This window comes from Sturnira hondurensis, unplaced genomic scaffold (genome assembly GCF_014824575.4).
Source record: "Sturnira hondurensis isolate 20B ecotype Veracruz unplaced genomic scaffold, ASM1482457v3 Scaffold0010128, whole genome shotgun sequence".
NCBI lineage: Eukaryota > Metazoa > Chordata > Mammalia > Chiroptera > Phyllostomidae > Sturnira > Sturnira hondurensis.
Window position 1 is genome coordinate 39,036,129 of NW_028082759.1, and position 23,744 is coordinate 39,059,872.

Consider the following 23,744-nt stretch of genomic DNA (forward strand, 5'->3'; position numbering starts at 1 on the left):
TCCAACTCCTACCTCTGAACAGACACTTCCCAAATCTATAATTCCAAGCATGATGGATCATCATCTTCTTAATCTTGTATTTTAACTCCCTATAGATGGGACTTGAAGAATCAAACACCAAACTCATTATTGTCTCACACAAGTCTACATTTTGTACTTATTTCTTTATTGCCACTATTCTCACCTAATAAGTCTACTCCTAACACTCACTCTTATTCTATCAAACTGATCAAGTCCACAGACGAGTCGTTTCACTGTCAAACAAGTTAACTCATCTTCCCCTCCATTTTCACAATGACCACACCGGCTCATGCCTAATAATTATAAACTATAGTCTTTATATCTTCCTCATTTGTAGCATAATTTTCCTGTTTTTTAAAGTTATTTTATTATTGTTCAATTACGATTGACTGCTTTTCCCACCACCACTCCCCAATTTTCTTATTAATCATCATTCTAAAATTGTTACTTAAATTTTTGTGTACATACTGCCAGTAGCTCATTCCACTATAATCAGCACACACTTACTCATATAGAATGAAATCTTAATTGCATTATTTTTACGCAATATGGGATTATATTTTCATTGCCATTTTTCCATTTTGCTCTACCCTAAGCACTTTTAAAGTTTTTTGTTAATGGCCCTTCCCCTTCAGCAGGAAAGATGCTCTCAACAGAGCTTACCCACTTCTTCTGCTCACTACCTCTAACCATAGTAATTTCCCTGAATGATCCTTCCTTCCTGTCTCTCACTCGGGCTGACCACCTCACTAAAGGTTTTCTCAACACTTACTTCCTCCAAATAGACTATTCTGCACACTTGCACTCCAAGGGGATCACTTGTAATCTTTAATAATTTTCTGCACATGGCAAATGATTACATCATGTCAGATATGAAGACCAATTCCTCTACATTATAAACTCCAGGGACAAGTACTGTGTCTTCTCCAAACTTTTTAAACCTTATTATATCAAGTACAATTATGTGTATTCAACAGGTGCTAACTAACAAGTGACCTAGAGGACGAGGCAACAATGTATTCCAGATGGAGAATCATTAAGAAAATAATAGTCTTTCTGCCTGTAACTGTAACTCGCTGCTCTTCCCTAGACATAGCCCACCCTTTGTGTTGTAAAGCTCAGTTATTAATGTGAAATAAATGAATAGAGCCAAGGAAGGGTAAATACTGCAAATTCCTATTTATTTTGACCCACCCGAGCTGAGCAATGGAGAGGTAACACTCTGCATCGGCCCTTATATTTTAAATTTCTCCCTGCTCCAGCTCATATCATCTCCCTCCTGCCACAGCTACATAATGCTATAGTCAGTGGTAAGATGAGACATCTCTACTTAGAGGGCAGGGTAAGTTGCCTTATCTACTTTTAACACACTTTTACATGGCACCTTGTCCATAAGCCTTAGCTAGGCAGCCATCATATGAAAAGCAAATAAGTGCTCAAAGAAATATGACACGTTTTTGAGGGAAAATTAACACATAGAGTATATTACAGTATATAGAGAGATATAGAGTATGTCTACAATACGTAGAGTAGCAAAGTCAACATGTTAGAGACTGCAGAGTTTTTGAGCTGTCAGAGTCTTGTCCACTTAAATACAACCAGATACATTGAAATAAAGAACAAACTGACGGTAACAAGATGGGGGAGGGGCAACAGGGTGAAAGGGGGGAGGGTCACTCAGGAATGTGTATAAAGGACACATGAACAAAGCCAAGGGGCTAGGATCGAAGGTAGGAGGTAGGGATGAGTGGAGCAGGGGGGGAGTGTTAGGGGGAAAATGGAGACAACCATACCTGAACAGCAATAAAAAATTAGAAAATATAAAATAAAAAATATATAGTGAATTAAAAGAAGCCATCAGGATCCATGTACCTTGTAGAATCCAATGGTCCTGTCCTTTTTTTTTTCTTCTTGGGAGTATATGGTGAAATCTAAAGTCTAGAAAACTATTAGTGTGAAATGAACAGACTGGCATTATCTCATTGACAGTCTAGAAGAGTGAATTTTTGAGTAAAAAAAGAAAAATTCAACAGAATCTTTTGTGACTTTCTTTGCTTCTATGATTAAACTAACTACCTCCATGATAAATACACTCATTGAATGAGTTTTGGGTTTTAGATTCCACCTTTATTTCTTCAGCTGTCCAGATCTTCCATAACCAAGCCATTTTTCAGCTTTTAAATAATAAAGCAAAGAGAATTAAATCACAGTTAGATCCATGGTATGTTGGACAGCAATGGCATTTAATAAAAATATTTGATATTGACTCTCTGTCCTCCTGTTGGACAGAGAGCCAGGTCTTCCCGCTCAGCTGCCAACCACAACCCTGAGATGTGATGGTGAAGGTCAGAGTGAGGGATTTAGCTGTATTGGGTGTCTGGTCACCAGGGCAAATTTTAACTCTGGCTAAGGAGATATTGTTGTTGTTAATGACCCCTTCACTGACCTCAACTACATGGTCTGCATGTTCCAGTATGATTCTACTCATGGCAAATTCAAAGGCACAGTCAAGGCTAAGAATAGGGAGCTTGTCATCAGTGGAAAATCCATCTCCAAATTCCAGGAGCAAAATCCCACCAACATCAAATGGGGTGATGCTGGTGCTGAATATGCCATGGAGCCCACTGGTGTCTCCACTACCTTGGGAAGGGCTGGGGCTCATCGAAGGGTGGAGCCAAGAGGTCACCACCTCTGCGCCTTCTGCAGATGCCCCCATGTTTGTGATGGGTGTGAACCATGACAAGTAAGACGACTTCCTCAAGATAGCAATGATTCTGCTCTACCAACTATGTGGCCCCTCTGGCCAAGGGCATCCATGACAACTTTGGCATCATGAAGGTCCCCATGACCACAGTCCATGCCACCACTGCCACCCAGAAGACCATGGATGGCACTTCTGGGAAGCTGAGGAGTGCTGGCCAAACGGCTTCCCAGAACATCATCCCTGCTACTACTGGCACTGCCAAGGATGCAGGCAAGGTCATTCCTGAGCTGAATGGGAAGCTCACTGGCATGGCCTTCTGTGTCCTCATCCTCAATTTGTCAGCCATGGGTCTGATTTGCCATCTGGAGAAAGCTGACAAACACGAGGACATCAAGAAGGTGGTGAAACAGGCATTAGAGGGCCCTGGAAGGGCATCCTGGACTGTACTGAGGACCGTTTTCTCCTGCAACTTTAACAGTGACACCCATTCCTCCACCTTCGATATTGCAGCTGACATTGCCCTCAATGACCGCTTTGTCAAGATCATGTCCTGGTATGACAAAGGAGTAAGTGCCTCCTGGACCACCAGCCTCAGCAAGAGGGACAGAGGCCCTGAACTGCTGGGGAGTCCTTGCCCCAGATCAATCTCCCAGCACTCTGAGAATCTCCCGACCTTCACCGTTTCCATCCTAGATTCCCTGAAGAAGGGGAGGAGCTTAGGGAGCCCTGTCTTGTTGAGCACAATCATCTTCACTGTACCCAGAAAAAAATTGGTATTTTTTATTGCTTGGAATATATACCTTATAGTTTGGAGAGTCTGAGTCATATGCAAATTCCACAGGTTCCTCTACTGATCATTATCAGCAAAAATGCATCAAGTGTTTCCCCCCAACAGCATCAGAGGAGATGAGGGCTCTGCACTCTGTCATCATTATAGCCCTTCCAATATTGCTAGAGGAACCAGGGTATTGCCCTCCAAGCTCTGGTTACTTATTTCCTTGGAGATCGCAGAATTACTGACTATAACTTTCAGGCTGTAAAACATGGCAACTCTAAATAATAACTGGGCTATACTGTTTATTTACTGCTGCTTTGGAACAGAAAAACAACTGGAGTCCATTAGTGCCCTGGGGGAAAAGGACTTTCACTAAGAGAAGCTGGCATTGTAAATACTCGTGTTTTGGCAGGGTAACTACCTGGTTAGGGACCCCTAGTTTCTTTAGTTCCCATATTGCAGGCATCCATACATATTTATAGCTTGTGAATTTCTTTTATTTTTGCTATGTCATGGATTAGACAGTATAATTTAAGAGGCTCAGGTAAGGTGCCTATTTTAGAAGTGTATGCACTAAACACTAGTCAGAATGTACTAATTTTCATTTTAGTCTTTAATCATTAGCAGTGTTGGTTAAAGAGTTCTTGGTACTCCATGCACAGGACAGGATTGCACTTTCTGGTCATCACATGCTTGGGTGTTCCCACATGGCTATTTATTACCAATGACACTTAATGCCTAAGACGAGACCTTCCAGAACCCTTCCTCTTTCTGCTTAGGCAACCAATAATGATCAAGATGGTATCTGATCCATCAGTTTCAATCCCAGAGTGAAAACAACGTGAACAGCTGTGTTGGTCATCTAGCATGAGCAAGAAACAAAATTTGCTATTTTAAATGATGAAGATTTTAGTACTTTTTTGATCCACTCATTTACTGAGGGGCACTTAGGTTGCTTCCAGCACTTGGCTATTGTAAATTGTGCAGCTATGAACATTGGGGAAGACCACTGTACTTGAACAACAATAAAAAAAAAAGAAACAATTTTAGTACTTTCTGTTTTTGCAGCATAATCTAGCCCAGCCTGACTACCACACTACTTTTATTAATTTTACATTCTCAGCATAGTTCCACCTGATATACTTTTAATTTATCTCCCTAAACACACTTCGATAATAGTACTTACCACATAAATTATATTTACACTGTCTCCCTCCTTTATTAGTCCATAATTTTTTTGAGGACAGAGACATCTCACTCATCTTTATCTTTTCAGCCCTTAGTACATAGTCTTTATATATTAGACACTCAACACTGTTGATTTGAACTAGATTTAATTTACCCTATGCTGACATTTCAGCTCTGTGCTTACACTGTGAATGACTTAATGACAGTTGACCTTAAGTAACATTTTTTTTTTGGATACTCGACTCTCTTAAAGTTAAAAGAAGGCAAAATGATGACATTGATTTGATGGAGTAGTATAGACATTGAATGTAGCAGATTTGGCTATAACTTCATTTCTAGCTGTGTGACACGATAATTCATTGTGAAGAATATTTATTAGTTGTTCACTTATTCTATGTCAGACAATGCTCTAGACCCTGAACATGTTAATAGTATGTGTTCATGACCTTGTTCTATCAACAAGGTCATTGCAGGTCACATAATGAGTTAGATTTTTATTCTCTGGTACTAACTATGCAATACTTTAATTAATAAATTTGTTGGAAGGTTTGAAGGAAATAATATATGTAAGAGTTTTATAAATTTCAAATATTTTTAATAAATATAAATATAAGATTTTTTATTTTGATGTTTTTGAATAATATATTTTTTCTAATACTTAACCATATGGATATGTCAAATAATTCACTGTTTTGGATATTAGATGATCATTCCATGTAACTAACTGGGGTTCACAAAGAAATAGCTTTTAAATTATTTAGTAACCATTATGAAATTTTAGACCAATGTTTTAGTTTGAAAGAGAATATGTGTTAGAATAACAACAGCAGTAAATATATCTTTCCTTTGGCAAAATGCAAATCTAATTTCTAATTTAAAAAAAGACAACTGTTTTGTGGAAAACAGCACTGAAGTACTAAAGTACTTCAAAATAATAATTGGATTGGATTATAAGTAGGAAGGGAGAGGACAGGAATTGGACCTGATAGGTGACACAAATTACTGCCACCCTTGATCACAAAATGATTGATCCAAATGCATATGATTCAATCAAAGAAGAAACATTTTATGATTTTTGAGTATATAGAAGCTATGCGTGTGTTCAAAGACAAATCTATGCTTAATGTGCCAAAGTCAACTAATATGTATCAACAGCTACCAAAAATACTACCTCAAGTTTCCTGGAAGCAGATTAATAGTACATTTTCTAAACAGTGGTTTATTTTATATCTCAGTGATAAATATGAGGTCACCTTGCACACTTCTAGAGGAATTTGTACACCCCATTTGACATATAAAAGACAGAATTTTGTTCACTTCGTTCAACATTTTTTCATCAAAACATTGATGAGATGTCGTAGGAACTTATATTTAAATCAGAGGATCCAGAGACACATGAAAAGATGCTCAATATTGCTTGCTATAGGAGATGCAAATTAAAACCGCAATGAGATATCACTTTACACCAGTCAGAATGGCTATCATAAACAAAGCAATAAACAACAAATGTTGGAGAGGGGGTGGGGAAAAGGGGACTCTAGTCCACTGTTGGTGGGATTGCAGACTGGTACAACCATTTGGAAAACAGTATGGAATTTTCTCAGAAAACTAAAATTGGATCTGCCTTGTGAACCAGCAGTTCCACTGCTGGGATTGTATCCTAAGAACCCTAAAACACCAATCCCAAAGAACCTAAGCACACCAATGTTCATAGCAGCACAATTTACAATAGCCAAGAATTGGAAGCAACCTAGGTGCCTGTCAGTAAATGAATGGATCAAAAAACTATGGTACATATACACAATGGAATTTTATGCAGCAGAAAGAAAGAAGGAGCTCCTACCTTTTGCAACAGCATGGATGGAACTAGAAAGCATTATGCTGAGTGAAATAAGCCAGGTGTTGAAGGACAAATACCATATGATCTCACCTTTAACAGGAAGCTAAACAACAAAACAAACAAGCAAGCAAAATATAACCAAAGACACTGAAATAGAGAACAAGAGGACAGCAACCAGAGGGGAGGGAATTTCAGGGGAAATAGGGGAGGGATTTAGAGGAACAAATATAAAGGATAACAACTGAGAAGGGTGGAAATGGGAGGGAGGGGGGTCATGGGGGGTGGGATGGGATGGGAGTAATAGACAGAAAACTGTACTTGAAAAATAATTAAATAACTTTTTAAAAAATAGGAAAAACAAATCAATTTCCCTATAATAAAATTGATTTTGTTATATGTTGTCTTGCTTCAAGCCACAGGCACTGTTAAGTGAACACTTAGAGTATGTTAGTTTATTTATTGTGCTTTTTAGATATTTCATCGATATTTAACTTTGACATTCATTCATTAAAAGAAATGTTGATTGAGTGCCCCTTCTGTTCCAGATGTTGGCTTCGCTCTATAAATATACAAAGGTGAGGTCCACATATTTCCTGCCATCAAAGAGCTAATGATATTTGGAAAATGTTGACAGCTTTGCAGAAAAAATACGCTAGGTTAAACTTAATGGAATTGCCACAGTCAAAATAAAATTCAAAACAAATTGTAAGACAAAGCCTTTGCTCTTAAGAAGTCTGAATATCTAGTCAGAGACCCATGAAACAATTATATAAGTAATGTGACTTCTCTGTAATTTTTAAACCTTATTGCATGTACCAAATTGACCACAATTAAATAACCCAGGAATATTTTTGTGTTTATCTTATATATATGTACTCTATAAACAAGGCCAACCTGTCAGAGAGTATAATGTGTCCTCCAAAAAAATAGAAAACTCTGCTAACACATGCAAATTCACATGAGAATTTGGTAAACTTGACCTTATATTGGGATTTAAGAAAAAAATCTTCCCTTTCTCTGAGACATAGAGTCAGACTGCTGTTCAGGTAAACTCTCTAGGTATACTTAACTGCTATGAATCTGATAGTGACGGCAGGAAGTGACCACCCTTGGTCATGTGGAAGCTGGTCTGGGGACGGCACGAAGCCAGGCAGGGACAGAGTCCACTCTAACATTCCAGGTCAAGTGGGTGGGGGGCAACTCTGGTTACCCTCTATCGCTTTCTCTCTCCAGGTATAGCAACCTTACAGATGAAATGGATTTTATTCTCCCTTACCTTTCTGTGTGAGTCCTCATTGACTTAAACTATTTGAATGGCATCCTTTTGTCAAAGTTATTGATTCAAGAATAGGCTTGTAAGTCAGGCCTAAATCAATCAGCCAATAACATTCTTCTAGTTACTAGGTTTGGTTCAGGCAAGGGAATATCATCTGAATTGTTCTAATCAGAAAGAACCACAGTATTCCTGTTCAGTGGTTAGAAAAAGAGAAGCTATCTATCTATCCTTAGCTGTCTGGAAACTATTAGCCACCATCTTGTGACATGGAGAAGCTTTTTTTATGGGCAATCTATAGAGGAAGGCAGAGGCAAGGGCATGAGAAAGCAACAGAGCCAAGAAAACAGTTACACTGTGGACTCTATTTCCTTTCCAAGATTGTCAAATGTCAACAAATCCCTATATGTCAATAGTACTATGGGTGAATTAGACACAGACCTAATTGGATCTGGGACAGAGGAAGACAGTGTTCCCTCCCCCACAGCTGCTATCACCAGCAAAGTATAATTATGCTCACCAGGAGGATCATTAGTTGCAGAGAGAGCTACCTGATTAGACAGCTGGAGGGGAAGAGGCAGAGAGACTGCACCCAGCATGCATGTAGCAGAACCCTAGGAAACTCTTAGACATATCTGGGCGACACTTGGTGACAGTCTGTGGGGCACTTGCCATCATAAAATATTCAAGATATTCTAAAACTGAGGCTTTCAAGAAATTTCAGAGAGATGGATCTTTCAATCCACTATCAGGTGTTCAATGATATTTAATCTTTTTTTTATTCTTAATCTGCCTCTTTTTTATTCTTAAAAATTTAAGGTGATCTGGATTTTCTTATCTTTTAAGAATTTTCCCTGTTTCTAGGCAGTAGAGTCTCTTCATAATACTTTTGCCTTATGATACTTTTTATTAAATGAGTACTTTACAATATTTAGCAACATTTTAACCCCTCATCATGGAGTCAGGAGCAAGGAGACTGCAGGTTGGGGATGGCCATTCTCTACACCTGGATTCAGGTGCCAGAGTGCCTTCTGCAGGCTTCTGCTCGCTGGTCCCCACCCTCTGTCACCTTGGGCATGCCACCAAAGCCCCCGAAACTGTATTTTGGCTTCTTTTATACTTTCTCTCAGATTGTCCCTTCTCTCCAAGCCCAGGGAAAATTCAAGTTTAGTTTTTCATTTATTCCCTCTCTATGCCATAGTAAAAAAACTGATTATTAAAGATTTTCCCCTTAAATCTATGGCTTATACAACAATTTGGGCCTTGTATCTGAAAAAAAAAAAGCACAAAAATTAACTTCATTTGTTTTTCTTTGCATTGGACTGTCTCATTTCTCTACAGTGCCAGATTCCAGGCTCTATTTTGCAAGACTATGTGTGTGTGAATGTTCAAGGTGGAAGTAAACAAAGGAATTAGGAATTAATAAACATCTTTGTTATAGGAATTAATAAACATCTTTGGTAAACATTACTGTATACCATGGCAGTCTATTCAGTGGTGGTATAATATTTACAAAGTACACATCAGTGCCAAACTGCATGGCTTAGAGAGAAATGGTCTAGAATGTCACAAAGAAGAAAGAACTCAATGAGATGTAGGGGATCAAGGGAGTCTTCATGGAGGACATGGAAATTTAGTGAGATTACAATAAGCAAATCTAATGGGTCCTGGAATTCTAAGTTAGAAGAGCAAAACCACATATGAGATGATAAATAAGTATGTCCTTGGAAAAGTGAGAAAGTTCATGGGTCTCTTGGTGATATTTGAAGAAGGGTGCAGGGAATTAAAACAACTGAGATAGATTATGGAAGATTCTAAAGCTGGGGCATATTGGTTTAGATTTCATGAAGCAGAAAATAAGGATGTATTTGGAAAGGGTATAATATCATGATAGCTGGTTTTTTATGGAATGGGTACATGTTGCTTAGTGGTGACCTGCCCTTCAGTGAGTACATCATTTAAAAAACATATATTAAAGCAAAGAGTTAAAGAAATGGCTGAAATGTGAGACAGTTAGCCCATCTTTTTTACCAGATATACAATAACTCAGTTAACCTGCAGGTCAGCAAGGACCAAAGGGACGTTGAGGCCTGTATGTTTTGAGTCGATATTACATCATTACAACTAGGCTCTGACTCTTCTTCAGATCAGTCTTCCCATGGCCAGAAGTTAGACACGGACCCAGACAATTCCTGTAGTAGGGGTGTTCTATGCAGGCACACATGCACAGCTGCAACTAGCTGTACTTCCAGAAGCATGAGGTGTTTGGATTCTTAACAGGTGACTTCTATACACAAAAACATTATGTACTACTTAGTTTAATTTTAAAATTAGCATTGAATTTATTAAAGGTATAAAGTCATAAACCTAGTTCTTAGTCTGTTAAATTCAATTTTATATCACATTTTTGTGTTCTAATAACCAGTGTTTGTATTCTCTTTATTAATTATTAGCACTTTCTTAGAATTATATTTGTTTAACTTCTGAAGTGTCAAACTTAATTTAAACATCCAAACATTAATTTTATTGTTTAATAAATTATTAAACTAATTATTTCATCCAACCATTTGTTCTTATATTTCAATGTTCTAATTTTTTATATACTCTTCAATTTTGTGTTGTGTTAATTCTAACTAAATAGTTGAGATATTTTTAACAGTTCCCATATAGTGGTGTTTTATTTTTAATTGAAATCCATTTTTCCATATTGCTCAAATAATTTTGTCAGTATTATTTCTACTTTAGGAATTTTAGTTTTTATTCTGTTACCTAATAAAATAGTCAAACGCTTTTTATGTTCTCATAAACACTTAAAAGAAACATGTTTACTGGAAGGCAAAGAGGGAAAAATTGGGATGACTATAATAGAATAACAATAAAAATAATTTAATAAAAATTTTTTAAGAGAATACTAATTTAATATACACTAAACAGATCCACTACAATAATTGCGTTAATGAGAATTTTTCAATGCCTAATTTGATTTACTCAAACTGCTATAAAGTGGGAGCAGTGAATTAAAAATTTATATATATTTTTAAATCACTGTTAAGAGGGCTTTCGTAACTTGAGCAATTCATCTTACTTAAATATTTGAGCTGACTTTATAAATTCAGAATTTTATTTTTTAAGTATTTCACATTTTTTAACTAACAAATAAAATTTAGCCACATAGTTAAATAATGCTTGCACAACCAATACATTAAATTTATGGATACAGTAAGTCTTACATTATCTCAAATGTCACAGTACTCTTTAAATATGATAGATTCTCATAACTGGGAGAAATAAATCAACCAAAATCCATCATTCAATCATATGCTAAAATTGAAATCTGTTAAATAATTCACTAGGCTAAATTCTCTTTAATATTACAAGTTCTTAAGTTATCAAGAATGCATAGGTAGTGACTTTTCACAAAATATTAAATTTATAAATTTGATTTGGTTCATTATTTCTCCATTTCACTGTACATTTTACCCAAGGTAAAAAAAAAAAAAAAAATCCACCCAGGAAACCAATTATGTCAGTCTAAGTAACTTGGAGTTTCCTTTCAAGACAAATTCTTAGAATTGCCTTCCTCGTTAGTCAGAGCTGTTTCTGAATCACAGATTGTGGCCAGTGTCAGAGCTGTAGCTGCAGACATCTGGCAATATTATTCTCAAGATCGTTAGGGACAGATAGCGCTGCAGATAAAGTGGTATCTGCCTTTGGGTCTACAGTCAAATTACACTTCACTAAATTCTTTCTTTCGTTTAAAGAATTGGCAACCCACTCTTAAATTAGCTAACTTTCCTCATATGGCAGAGTTTTTAAATTATTTCTTTGGCTCTTTTAAGATATTAAGTGACATCAGATTGGATTTTGCATTTTTTTTCTTTTACTTTTCTGGCTCCATATCACACTTTCTAAGATCACTCTAGCATTCAAATGACAATACCAAATGGTGAAATGTTGTCTAAGCAAAGTGTAAAAGAAAAATATGCCCTCATTTCAAATTCCTCTAATATATCAATAAACCTGTTATACATTATGCTCTGTTGAAATTCAATGCATCTTGAGAATGTTATTGTGAACGAAACAGAATTCTTGTCCTCAAGTAATACATTTCAAGTTAGGGAAATAGACAACCAGAGAAAAATTTGTGTCAGTATTGGCTCTGGTACTGATGGAAGAGGAGACTGAATTTTTTTCCTTAAAATCATTAAGGAAATTATTCCAAAGAAAACACTGTTGACCATTGCATTAACTCTTTAAATCACTTTCATGCTTTCTACTGGGGTAATGTTGAACAGTGGATCTCAGGGTGCTTTCCCAGACTGTGAAGAGCATCGACTTCACCCAGAATTGGTTAAATATACCAATTCATCATTTCAGATCTACTGAAACAGAAACTCTTGGGTGAAGCCTGAAGTATGGATTTAATAAGTCCTGTAGGTGCTTCTGAGGGAAGTTTAAGAACCACTGTGTTGGAATAACACTAAACCTGGTAAGGTTGATCTCAAATTACGTATATCCGAAAAATGACCATGTTCTGAAATGAAGCCATATATGAGATGTAAACTATGAAGAGCTTTATATACTACCGATTTCTCAACAAAGGCTATTAAATCTGGTTTTAGATACTGAACCCCACTATAAAGTAATGTTTTAAAAATGGTGCCAGATCTCTCAAATGATAACTGGTCAAATATTTTGCATTAAGTGGTTCTGAATCTGATAATTTACAGGACTATCAGCAAAAAGATGAAAAAAACTAATGAATAAAATATCTTTATATTGAGCACTTTATACGAAGTTTAGTTCCTAAAAGCATAGAGTGAAAAGAAAACAATAAAAATGACTAGTTTTCAGGATATTTTTCTGTTGGGAAAAAATAAATAAAGGTAGAATGAGCAGTCTTTCAACATGACAATAACTTTTCTAGTGCAAATCACTTTATGCTAACCCTAATTTAAATCACTAACATTTACTGCATGAATTATAGCACCAAAGGAATTAAAAAGAAAGCAAAACATGAACAAAAGTTTGACCTTACTATCTTCTGACATATTTAACAAATTCCAAGTTCATCAAGATCAACATCTTTGAAACAGAAGCCTCCCTCTCCCCCATCCCATCTCCAGAGAATCATTTTTTTGAAAGTTTAAAGATGTGACATTAGAAATCAAATCAAATGAAAGAAATCACTGGCTGCCCCCACCAACAGATCCAAGATGGTCATTTGGAGCCCCGATGATTTTTCTAGATAATGCCCCAGATTAAGGATAAGACAGGAACCTGGCAATTAGCTTTTCCTTCTTAAATCTACTCATTTACTCAGTGAGATAAGGAAAGCTATTAAAAAATTGAGAAGAAATTGATTTTTTGAAAATCCTACTTGAATATAACTAAGCGATAAAAATTTAAAGCCCATTTATAACTAGTAATAATCCAAAAAAGAATATGTTTGGTTGCTGTGGCTAATTCCCCTAAAGAAATAAAGAAACACAAAACATTGATGCTTCTGAATTAATGCAGTTCTGATCACCTTTAAAAATTCAGAGGGGAGAGGGGAGGGAATTTCAGGGGAAATAGGGGAGGGATTTAGAGGAACATATATAAAGGATACATGGACAACAACTGAGAAGGGTGGAAATGGGAGGGAGGGGGAAGCACGGGGGTGGGATGGGGTGGGAGTAATAGAAAACTGTACTTGAAAAATAATTAAAGAAAAAAAGAAAAAAAGAAAAAAATCTATTTCTGTGACAACAGCCAAATATCCTGTTGTGTTACAATCTCTTGTATTAATAATGGGATTTCCTGGTCTAATCAGTATGTATACAATGATTTGATTTGATTTTAGAGCCTGGCGTAGGAAGGTAGAGAAGCTTTTGTGCAAGTTGAGGACAAGAGCTTCCCTGGGTTACACCGTAAAACTTCACAGGTGGGAGGAAGGAAGTAGCTGCAACTCTCTTCCTATAAGCAGTATTACCACGGCAATGATGCCAGAAAAATGACAGTGTAGGAATTTCCATACACATCTCCTCCCAGAAACACCAGTTTGAACAACTATCCACTCATGAAAATACCTCAAGAAGAGCAAGATTGTAGGCAAAGGAGTCCAGCACCTAGGTGAAGTACAGAAATAAGAAAAGATATGGTAGCAAAGAAAAGATAGATTTGTACTGTCATCACCCTCTCTTAAACCCAGCCCGCCAGCAAGGACAGCCAGCCTGAGGCTGAATAGCCCACTGCTGAGGTCCATGTTCAAGTTGGACACCCACTTCACTCTCCTGGCCTCCAGTGTGACCCCAAAGTGTTCCCAAGTAGCTCCCATCAGGCTCCAGAAAACCTGGGTTCCCAGCCTATGTGAACTTTGACCCTAGACTCCTGGATCCAAGGTTCTAGCTCACCCCAGCACCAGGACAGCCCCAACCTTGCAGCTCCAACCTTGAGGATGCCTCCAACAGACTTAGGCTCCCAGTCTACCCGAATGCCAGACTGGCCTCCACAGACCCATTCTCCAGGGCAACTCCCCAGCCAGGTACCAGGTCACAAACGGACTCACATGCCCTCAGGCTTTAGTCTTTCTTCAGAACCCATGCACTCAGCATACAGGCCATTTCCTGCAAAACAGGCTCACAGCCACATTAGCCCCATCACAGCGGTCCTTGGCACCTGATTCACCCTCGTGGATCCAGAATCCAGATCCACTCATACAGATCTAGGTTCTAGGCTTATCTCCACTGACTCAAGCACCAGGCCACCCCAGTGAACTCAGGCTCTAGATTGCTCCCAAATACCCAGGTACCAGGCTGGTTCCTGAGTATACAAATAGTAGGCCTTTCCACCTGCCGACTCAGGCAACAGCCTTATCTTCCCAGGGGTAAGGAGATCGTCACACTCTGCCTGCAGCTTCAATCTACCACCTCGGGGGTTCTTGCAACTTCTTCCTAACTTAGAGGAGTACATCCTTTCATGCTGCTTCAGCACACTTGGCATCACTCACCTCTGTTCACCTATCTGGCCAGAACCCCTGTTACAATATCGTTAGGGGAAACAATCTATGCATTATTGGAATTTGTAGAAGAAAGGAAGAAAGGGACAGAAGTTCTGAAACTTCAATAGATATTCAGATGCTCAGTTTCTGGAAGCTAATGAGTCATCCCAAATATCTAACCTTGAACAATTTTCTTCAAGACATACTACAATAAAACTATCTAAAATCAAGAAAGAATTTTAAAAGCAGCAAGAAAAAAACCCCTTAGTCGTAAGACTCTCAGAGGATTTCTTGGAATCCTTATAGACCTAGAGAGAGTAGAATACTGTATTAAAAGTTATGAAAGAAAAACAAAACAGCAATTCAAGAATACTTTATGCATCAAAATTGTGTTTAAAAAATAAAAGATAAATATCTCCCCCACCAAAACTAGAAATGCTGAAGGAGCTCATCATGACTAGACCTGCCTTACACAAAATGCCAAAAGAAGCTCTTCAAGCAGAAATAGAAAGATGCCAATTAATAACATGAAAACATAAGAAGACATGATATATAACATTAAAGGTAAGTAAATAGTCTAATTAAGAATATTTTCATATTGTAATGTGTAACAATCTCCAGGATAGAGCACATATTAGCTCACAAAACAAGACTTACCAAATGTGAAAAGATTTAAGTTGTACTGAATATTTTTTCTAAACACAGTGGTATAAAATTAGAAATCAGTAACAGGAGGAAACTGTAAATTTACAAAGATGTGAAAGTTAAACAACACAGTTCTGAACAATCAATAGGTCAAAAAGAAATCAAAAGAGAAATCAAAACATATTTTGAGATGAATGAAAATAGAATTATGATACAACAAAATATATGGTATGCAGCAAAAGCAGTTCAAGGAGGGACATTTCTAGTAATAAATGAAAAAAAATTCAAAAAATTCAAATAAGGGACCTAACTTTGCAACTCAAGAAACTAAAAAACAAGAACAAATTAAGCCCAAAGTTATTATACAGAAGGAGATAACAAATTCAGAACAGAAATAAATGAAGCATAGAATAGGAAAGTGATAGGAAATATCACTCTAACTGAGAGTTGGGTTTTGAAAAGGTAAAACTGACAAACCTTTAACTAGATTTACCAAGAAAAAACAGGTAGAACACAAATAAGTAAAATCAAAATTAAAAGGGGAGATATTAAAACTGACATCACACAAATACAAATGAGCATAACAAACTACATCAAACAATTATATGCCAAGAAATTAGATAACCTAGAAGAAATGGATAAAGTCCTAGAAATATCATACAAACTACCAAGATTTAATCATTAAGAAACAGAAAATTTTAATAGACCAATAATGAATTAGGAGAACAAATCAATAATCAAAAACTTCCCCAAAACAACAACAACAAAAAAACAAGGATAAAATTGTTTTACTGATGCTTTCTACAAAATATTTAAAGAATATAAGGGGAATGGAAATGGGAGGGAGGTGGGGAGTGGGATGGGAGTAAAAGGCAGAAAACTGTACTTGAACAATAATTAAAATAAAGATAATAAAATAAAACATAAAAAGAATATTATTTAGATAAGCTTTAAAAAAAGAATAAATGCCAAGACTTCACAACATCTTTGAAATAATTAAAGGGGAATGTACACATGTAAAATTATTTTACAAAGCCAGCTTTTAAATAATTTTAATTTATTAATCTTTTAGGGAGGGGGAGAGAGTGAGCGAGAGAGAAACATCAAGTTGTTGTTCTACTTAATTATGCATTCATATCTTGACTCTTGTATGTGTTCTGAGCAGAGATTAAACCTGCAGACTTGGTGCATCAGGATGACACTCTAGCCAACTCAGCTGCCTGGACAGCACAGCTTTTCTAATGCCAAAGTCAAATAAAGAAACTATAAGAAAAGAAAGCTACCACCCAGTACCCCTGAACTATTGATGCAGAAATTCTAAAAAAAAACAGTATTCAAGAGCACAAAATTGAATTCAACAGCACATTAAAAAGAATATACACTCTGATCAATAGGATTTATCCCTGAGATGCAAGGAAGATTCAACATATGTAAACCAATAAGTGTGATACATCATATTAATAAACTGAAAGGTAAAAATTATGATTATCTCTCTCAATAAATGCAGAAAAATCATTTGACAAAATGCAAATCCATTTATAATGAAAAAACTTTCAATAAATTGGCTATAGAAGGAACATACCATGACATAATAAAGTTCATATATGAGAAGCTAATATACTCAACAGTACAAGGTTTAAACTGTTCCTCTGAGATCAGGAGTAAGATAAGCATGCCTACTCTCACCACCTTTATTCAACATAGTGCTAGGGGTTTAGCCAGAGAAATTAGGCAAGAAAAAATAAGTTAAAGGCATAGAAATCAACCATAGAATGGAGGAAGTCAAATTTTCTTTTTAGATAATATTTACACATAGAAAATTCCACTGATTCAACAAAGTATTAAAATAAATAAAAAATTCAATAAAGTTGCAGAATAGAAAATCAATATGCAAAAATTAGTTGCATTTCTGTATACTAATAATAAACTACTAGGAAGAGAAATAGAGAAAAAAATCTCACTTATAATAACATCAAGACTAATAAAATACTAAGAAATAAATTTAACCAAGGAGGTAAAGGGTATGCACACTAAAAACTTTAAGACATTGATAAAAGTAATTAAAGAAGACAAATAAATTGAAAGATATCTGTTCATGAATAGGAAAAATTAATATTGTTAAAATGTCCATGAAACACAAGGCCATCTGTAGATTTTATATAAGCCTTATCCAAATTTCAATAGCATTCTTCAGAGAAATAGAAAAATGATACTAAAATTTGTTTGGAATCACAAAACACCCTGAATAGCTAAAGCATATCTGAGAAATAACAAAAAGAGAGACATCATGAGTCCTGACCTCAAATTTTATTGCAAAGCTATAATAATAAAAAAATATGGTACTGGCATAAAAACAGACTCATCAGCCAGTGGAATAGACTTGATAGTCTAGAAATAAATCCATGCCTATACAGTCAACTAGTATCTGATGGGGATTGAAGAATATTCAATGGGTAATGGATAGTTTCTTCAATAAATTATGTTGGGAAAACTGGATATTCATATGCAAAAGAATGAGGGCATTATGCTGAGTGGAATAAGTCACACAGAGAAAGACAAATATTATATGTTCCCACTTATTTATAAAGACTTAAAATGATGAATACTACATGCAGAGAGCAGAATGGCGGTTGCCAGGGGCTGGAGCGTGGGGAAATGAAAGATGTTGGTTAAAGGATACAGACTTCCAGCTACAAGATGAAGGCGTCCTGGGAATCCAATGGAAGGCATGGCGGCTATGATTCACACAACAGTCGACCCTTGAACATGCGAGGGTTGGGTCTCAAACTCCCTTAGTGGAAAATCCACCTATGCAGTACTTGAGCTCGCTGAAGTGGCAACAGGAGGTGGCTACCAAATGATTACAGTAAGCACTTCAGTTAATTTAATGAGTTTATGATTTAATGCTACATCTTAATGTTTCTCTACATCTTTCTCAATTGCAAATGGCACCATGTACTGTCCTTAGGTGTTTGCATACGTTTTGATAAATTTTCGCTGTTTATAATAGATTTGTGTATAGGTTATGGTAACAAGTGATAAAATAGACTAATATCTAAATATGTTTAAAGAATTCATGATATAACTTTTTAAAATTTTTTCAATATTTCAATATGTGGTTTGTTTGTGAGTTTCTTTAAATGTAGCAAATCTTAAAATTTTTTTCTAATGTATTTACTGAAGAAAATCCACATATAAGTGGACAGGTGTGTTCAAACCCATGATCATGGGTAAAGTGCACTTTATTATATATTTGAAATTTGAGAGTAGATCTTAAATGTTATAGCCACACACACAAAAAAATGGTAGTTATGTGATATGGTAGTTAATTAGCGTTATTGTGCTAATCACTTTACAATGTGTATATATCAAATCATATTGTATACCTTAAACCTACATATGTTGTGTTTCAGTAATACCTTAATAAAGCTGAAAAATTGTTAATATGACAATGTTTAGATGAAATTATTTTAATGTATGATAAAAATCAAGATGCTTAATATCTGCCAACATTTAGAATTTGTCATTTGTTTTGTGTTCCATTGGGAAGTGTGGGACCTAATGTTTGATTTAGGGAGTCAATGCTGGGTTGCCTATTTATTTAGGGGCCATGCAAAAGGGATTAAAAAAAGAATAAATTTTTGTGTTAGCTTTGAGAGCATCAAGTAGGGAGCATTATGAAACTGGTTTATAAGCCTTACTTAGGTGGCAGCTGAGTTACTGTTTTCCTATCTATTTGTGGCACATAGGCACACCCAAAAGCAGAGAGGTTTTCTATCAGTAAACAGGAAATAATGTCTATATTTTGAATAGGGAATTCTTTTCCTTCATATAATCAATCTTCCAAACAAGTATTAAAAAATGGAACCTATTGCCCTGGCTGGTGTGGCTCAGTGGATTGAGCATGGGCCTGCGAACCACACGATCGCGGTTCGATTCCCAGTCAGGGCACATGCCTGGGTTGCAGGCCAGTTCCCGGTTCCCAGCAGGGGATGCATGAGAGGCAACCATACATTGATATTTCTCTCTCTCTCTCTCTCTCTCTCCTTCCCTTCCCCTCTAAGATAAATATATAAAATCTTTTAAAAAAAAGAAAATGTAACCTATTAATATCTAACAAAACACACATAAGAGATTTTTATATGTTTTAGTTTATATGCAATAAATTATGACATGAACAGCAGGAAGCACAGAAGTTAGTCTGCAACAATAAATTGTATCTCTATTTGAGTCCTTGTGCCTAATATATAGCTATTAATTAGTCTGCTGCTCCCCTGTAGCAATATTTTAATAAACACCACAAGGGTAGACCTTCACACCAAGGCATTTTGTGTGAAAAAGTTATTGAATGACATCTTATTCAAATTTTGGGGGGCAAGATGGAAAATATGTCAGTTTTCTTCGCAAGCATTCTCATACAGAATTATTCCCATGGGAAGCTGCCACCTCCAAAGTAAAGCACTCCTTTGCCAGTTGGTCCTTTTTCTCAAATGGCAAGGCTACTTTCAGTCTTGCTGCAGCCTAAATAATGGATCTCTGAAGCCAGCACAAGCCAATTCCCAGTGCAGCCCAAGTTCCCAGCTCTTCACATCCATAAACTCAAATGTAACAGCAAGTTTTCACTATGACACTGTGGCTCCAACTGCGTTTATAAGGGTTTCAGAAAAATTACAGCATGATCTGATTTCCATATATATATATGTATATATATATATATATTCTTGAGGTTTCAAGTCGAACATTTTTCAGACCCACTTATGTAAATAACATGATACTCTAACAGAAGACAGATTATTATTACAGTTCATGTTAATGTTTAACAAAGACAAAACTTATGGCACAAATTTGAACTAGCACATTATTTTCTTAATTTGCAGGGTCTGAAGAGAGACACTGAATGAGTAGCTCTCCCTAAAGCAATATTTCTATAGGTCTGTGGAATTTCTGTAATGCTGCAATATCAGCCTTGCCTCCAGTTTAATGTCTTCTGTTTATTAGCAGAATACTGTGCACCTGCTCAGGACACCTGCACACACTAACTTAGTGTCTTAGACCAAATTCAATCAAGTGCACATTAGCAAACTGACTCACCATCATGTACATCAAGGATTTAAAGTTCGATTCATAAATTACATAGCAAGATGGATGTCCTCTCTCCCCTGCCTCCTTGTTGCTCTTCCAGCCCCACCACCTCATGCAGAGGATTATCTATCACAGTGGAATAGTAGCTTTATCCTTACTGTCAAGTGGAATTAGGAGGTTAACTCTTGGAGGCAAATTCATAAGACTCATGTTCTGTTGTTCATGAAACAACAGGAATTTTATTTGTGATTATAAATAGGCACATGTTCAAAAGGAAACATCCATCAATCACACGAACATAAACCTTGTGCATGACAATTTTTCTTTTCATTTGTACCAGCAGCTGCCAAATCTGTTTCCTACAGGTAACAGAAAAACACCGGAATCCCTTTTTATCTCTTCTACCTAGATTTGGATTTATTGTTGTTGTTTGTGCTCTCTGAAAATACATGTATTTATTCTTCAGTAAAATATGTACATTAATAAAATTGTTATTTCTTATTTGAAAACATTTTCTACTTCTCTTTCTAAATCTATAACCAATCATTCTTGGTTTCCTTAACCAGCTTCTGCTTTTCAGCAGTTTTTCAGAGTTCTTACGGCCTTTCCAGCACCGTCACAGGCGCTGGGACAGAGCAGCCACCAGCAGAGAAAATGTTCCTTGCCCTCATGTGACTTCTGCCCTCATGGTGGTGGAGGATGAAAGTAGACAGTAAATAAGTGGATAAACAGATATTCCAAAATAAGGGTGTATTTGCTATAATGGTAAGTTATATAAAAGAAATAAGAGTGTAATGCAATAGGAGGAAATGGAGTGGTTCCCAATTTCTCTTTTTAATTAAATTCAATTAATTTTTATTTTATTGTGTACTACCTTTGAACTAGGTCCCACTTGACAATGGGTCTCCAAAGCTAAATAGATTTGGCTTGTACCTTAACAGAACTTAACACTCCAGCAGAGAAAGAAGAATTTAAAACAAACAATAGACTGTGATCAGTGATGTATTAAACTCTCTATGGTCACTGGAATAGGGAAATTCTCCGATGCTGCCTATGGAATGAAGAAGACTCCCCAGAGCAAAGCACAGCAGAGTGGACCATCGAAGGAGCAGTCAGAATGAATTCAAGGTGTTATTAAGTTAAAGAGTACTGCTGGTAGATGTGCAAAAGAATGGGCATTTGCTTCATGCACATTTGAGGACTTGGGTTCAGTATAAATGAAGGCATCATATTGTCAGACACCAGAAGATGAACATTTGTGTGTTAGGCTTAAGTGTTTGGTCTTCATCTTGTAGGCAATAAGGAACTAGTGGAGAATTTTAAAGAGAATAGCAGTAAGGTCAGACTTGGGTTTTGGAGAGATCATTCAATCAACTTGGATGGAGACATTCTTCTGGGGAATGGACGCAGAGCTAGGTACAGGTGAGGAGAGCAATGAGGAAACACTAAGGCCAGTAAGTAAGAGCAGGATTCATAAGATCTGAACTCAAATGATTAGCACACTTTTGGGCTTTCAAACATTTAGAGGAAGGCCAGATAAGAGAGTGATCTGGCAAAGAAAATGGCTTATCAATGTTAGTGAACTCAATGATGACTTATTGTTCTAATAAAACATAACATAAATCATGGTATTAAGCAGAACTGAGGGTGGAATGTGTTCAAGTCCCAACACAGGTGTTCTAGAGCAGTAATTTTCATATAGGGTTGACTTTGACCTTCTGGGAACATTTGGCAGCTTATGGAAACATTTTTTGTTTTCACAACCTGTAGGCACAGGGAAGTCTTAATGGCATCTAGCAGGCAGAGCTCAGGGATGTTACTATGCATCCTACGATACACAGGACAGTCTCCCAAAACAAAGAATTATCCAGACCAAAATGTCAGTAGTGCCACAGTTGAGACACCGTGGTGTAGAAGAACACTCTCACTAAGTATGAGTAAGCCTATTCAGTACAAAGCCCAAGGGCAGAAGCTACTGCATTAAAGGTAATGTCTAAGAGAAGGGGCCTCACTCCAAGATTTGAAAGGACTTTGGCTCTAGGTCCGCAAGCTTTGTTTAAGTCAGTTCAGTAACTATGCTGTTTTCTTCATTGTTGCTTTTGCTTTCTATGTCTTCATAAAAGGCACAGCTAATTGAGATATGTGTAGCACACGTCTCCTCATTGACATTTACCTCTTTGTAATGTGCACGCATATTGCTGTTGGTCATGGTGCAATGCTGGGGCTTTTTGGGAGAGAAAAGAAGCAATGCATTATATACTTGATAGGTTAATATGCCCAAGTTTCAAAACCTGTGTTTAACGGCATGGTATACTCAGTCAAGAGAGAGAGGACTAAGAATAGAATTGAAATAGCTGAGATTAGTCTCAATTAATAATGGCAATAGCTAATATTCACCCCATACTTACAAGTCATATATCCTTCTATGACTTTACATGCATTGTCTCACATAAGTCTTAAATATCCCCAAGAAAAAAAGAAAATATCTGCATTTTGCAGACAAGGAAACTGAGACACAGGAGGGTTGGCTGATTTAACGAGTGTTGGAACGAATACTCTCATCCATGTATCTGACTCCAGAAAAACATCATACCCACTGGGATGCCACCTCTCTGATGACTTCCTTCAATGACTATTATTTTACCCTGCTTTCCATGTGGGCAAAAATGTAATCTCTCCTGGAAATGCGATGGGAACAGAAATGCATGGTGTCACAATGTTTTCTTAGCAGAATCTGTTGAAGAGTTCAAATTTGGCAAGTAGAACTGAGACCAAGGGCTTGTCATTCTCACTCCGATGGTGGCCTGGGGAGGAGTGGTGAGTGATTGAGTGGATCTTAAACAGAGATGAAAATGACTTCTTCTTTCAACTGAATAGGAAAACTGTAGCTGAAAGAAAACCTGAAGTGAAAGAAAATTAAAGCATTTTTAATGAAAAATAATACTGCACCATTGAAATATTGGGCAGCCTCTTTATTTTGTGTGCAAAACATATTAAAAAAGAAAATCCATCTAGGGATGAAGAGAAATCCAAATCCATTTAGGAATTAAATCTTGAAATCAAACATAGCTTGCAATAAGTAAATTCTGTATTGATTCTATCTATGTATAACTAAATAGAGAAGCAAAGTAAATCATATATAAATTAGGTCCCCAATATACAAAACACTTGGCAAGAATAATATTGGAAAACACTTTTTAAAATTTCTCACCAAAATAAGATTGTGACAGAATT

General features: G+C 36.5%; 1 protein-coding gene across 1 annotated transcript in view; it reads left to right on the forward strand.

Annotated features, from left to right (window-relative positions):
• Positions 1-21,631, forward strand: part of LOC118995593 (glyceraldehyde-3-phosphate dehydrogenase-like) — a 29,047-nt gene extending 7,416 nt beyond the window's left edge. The window contains 5 exon segments of the mRNA XM_037058764.1: positions 2,433-2,682; positions 2,684-2,791; positions 2,793-3,498; positions 21,077-21,215; positions 21,543-21,631. Coding sequence (XP_036914659.1) covers positions 2,433-2,682; positions 2,684-2,791; positions 2,793-3,498; positions 21,077-21,215; positions 21,543-21,631 — 1,292 coding nt within the window.
• The last annotated feature ends 2,113 nt before the right edge of the window (positions 21,632-23,744 follow it).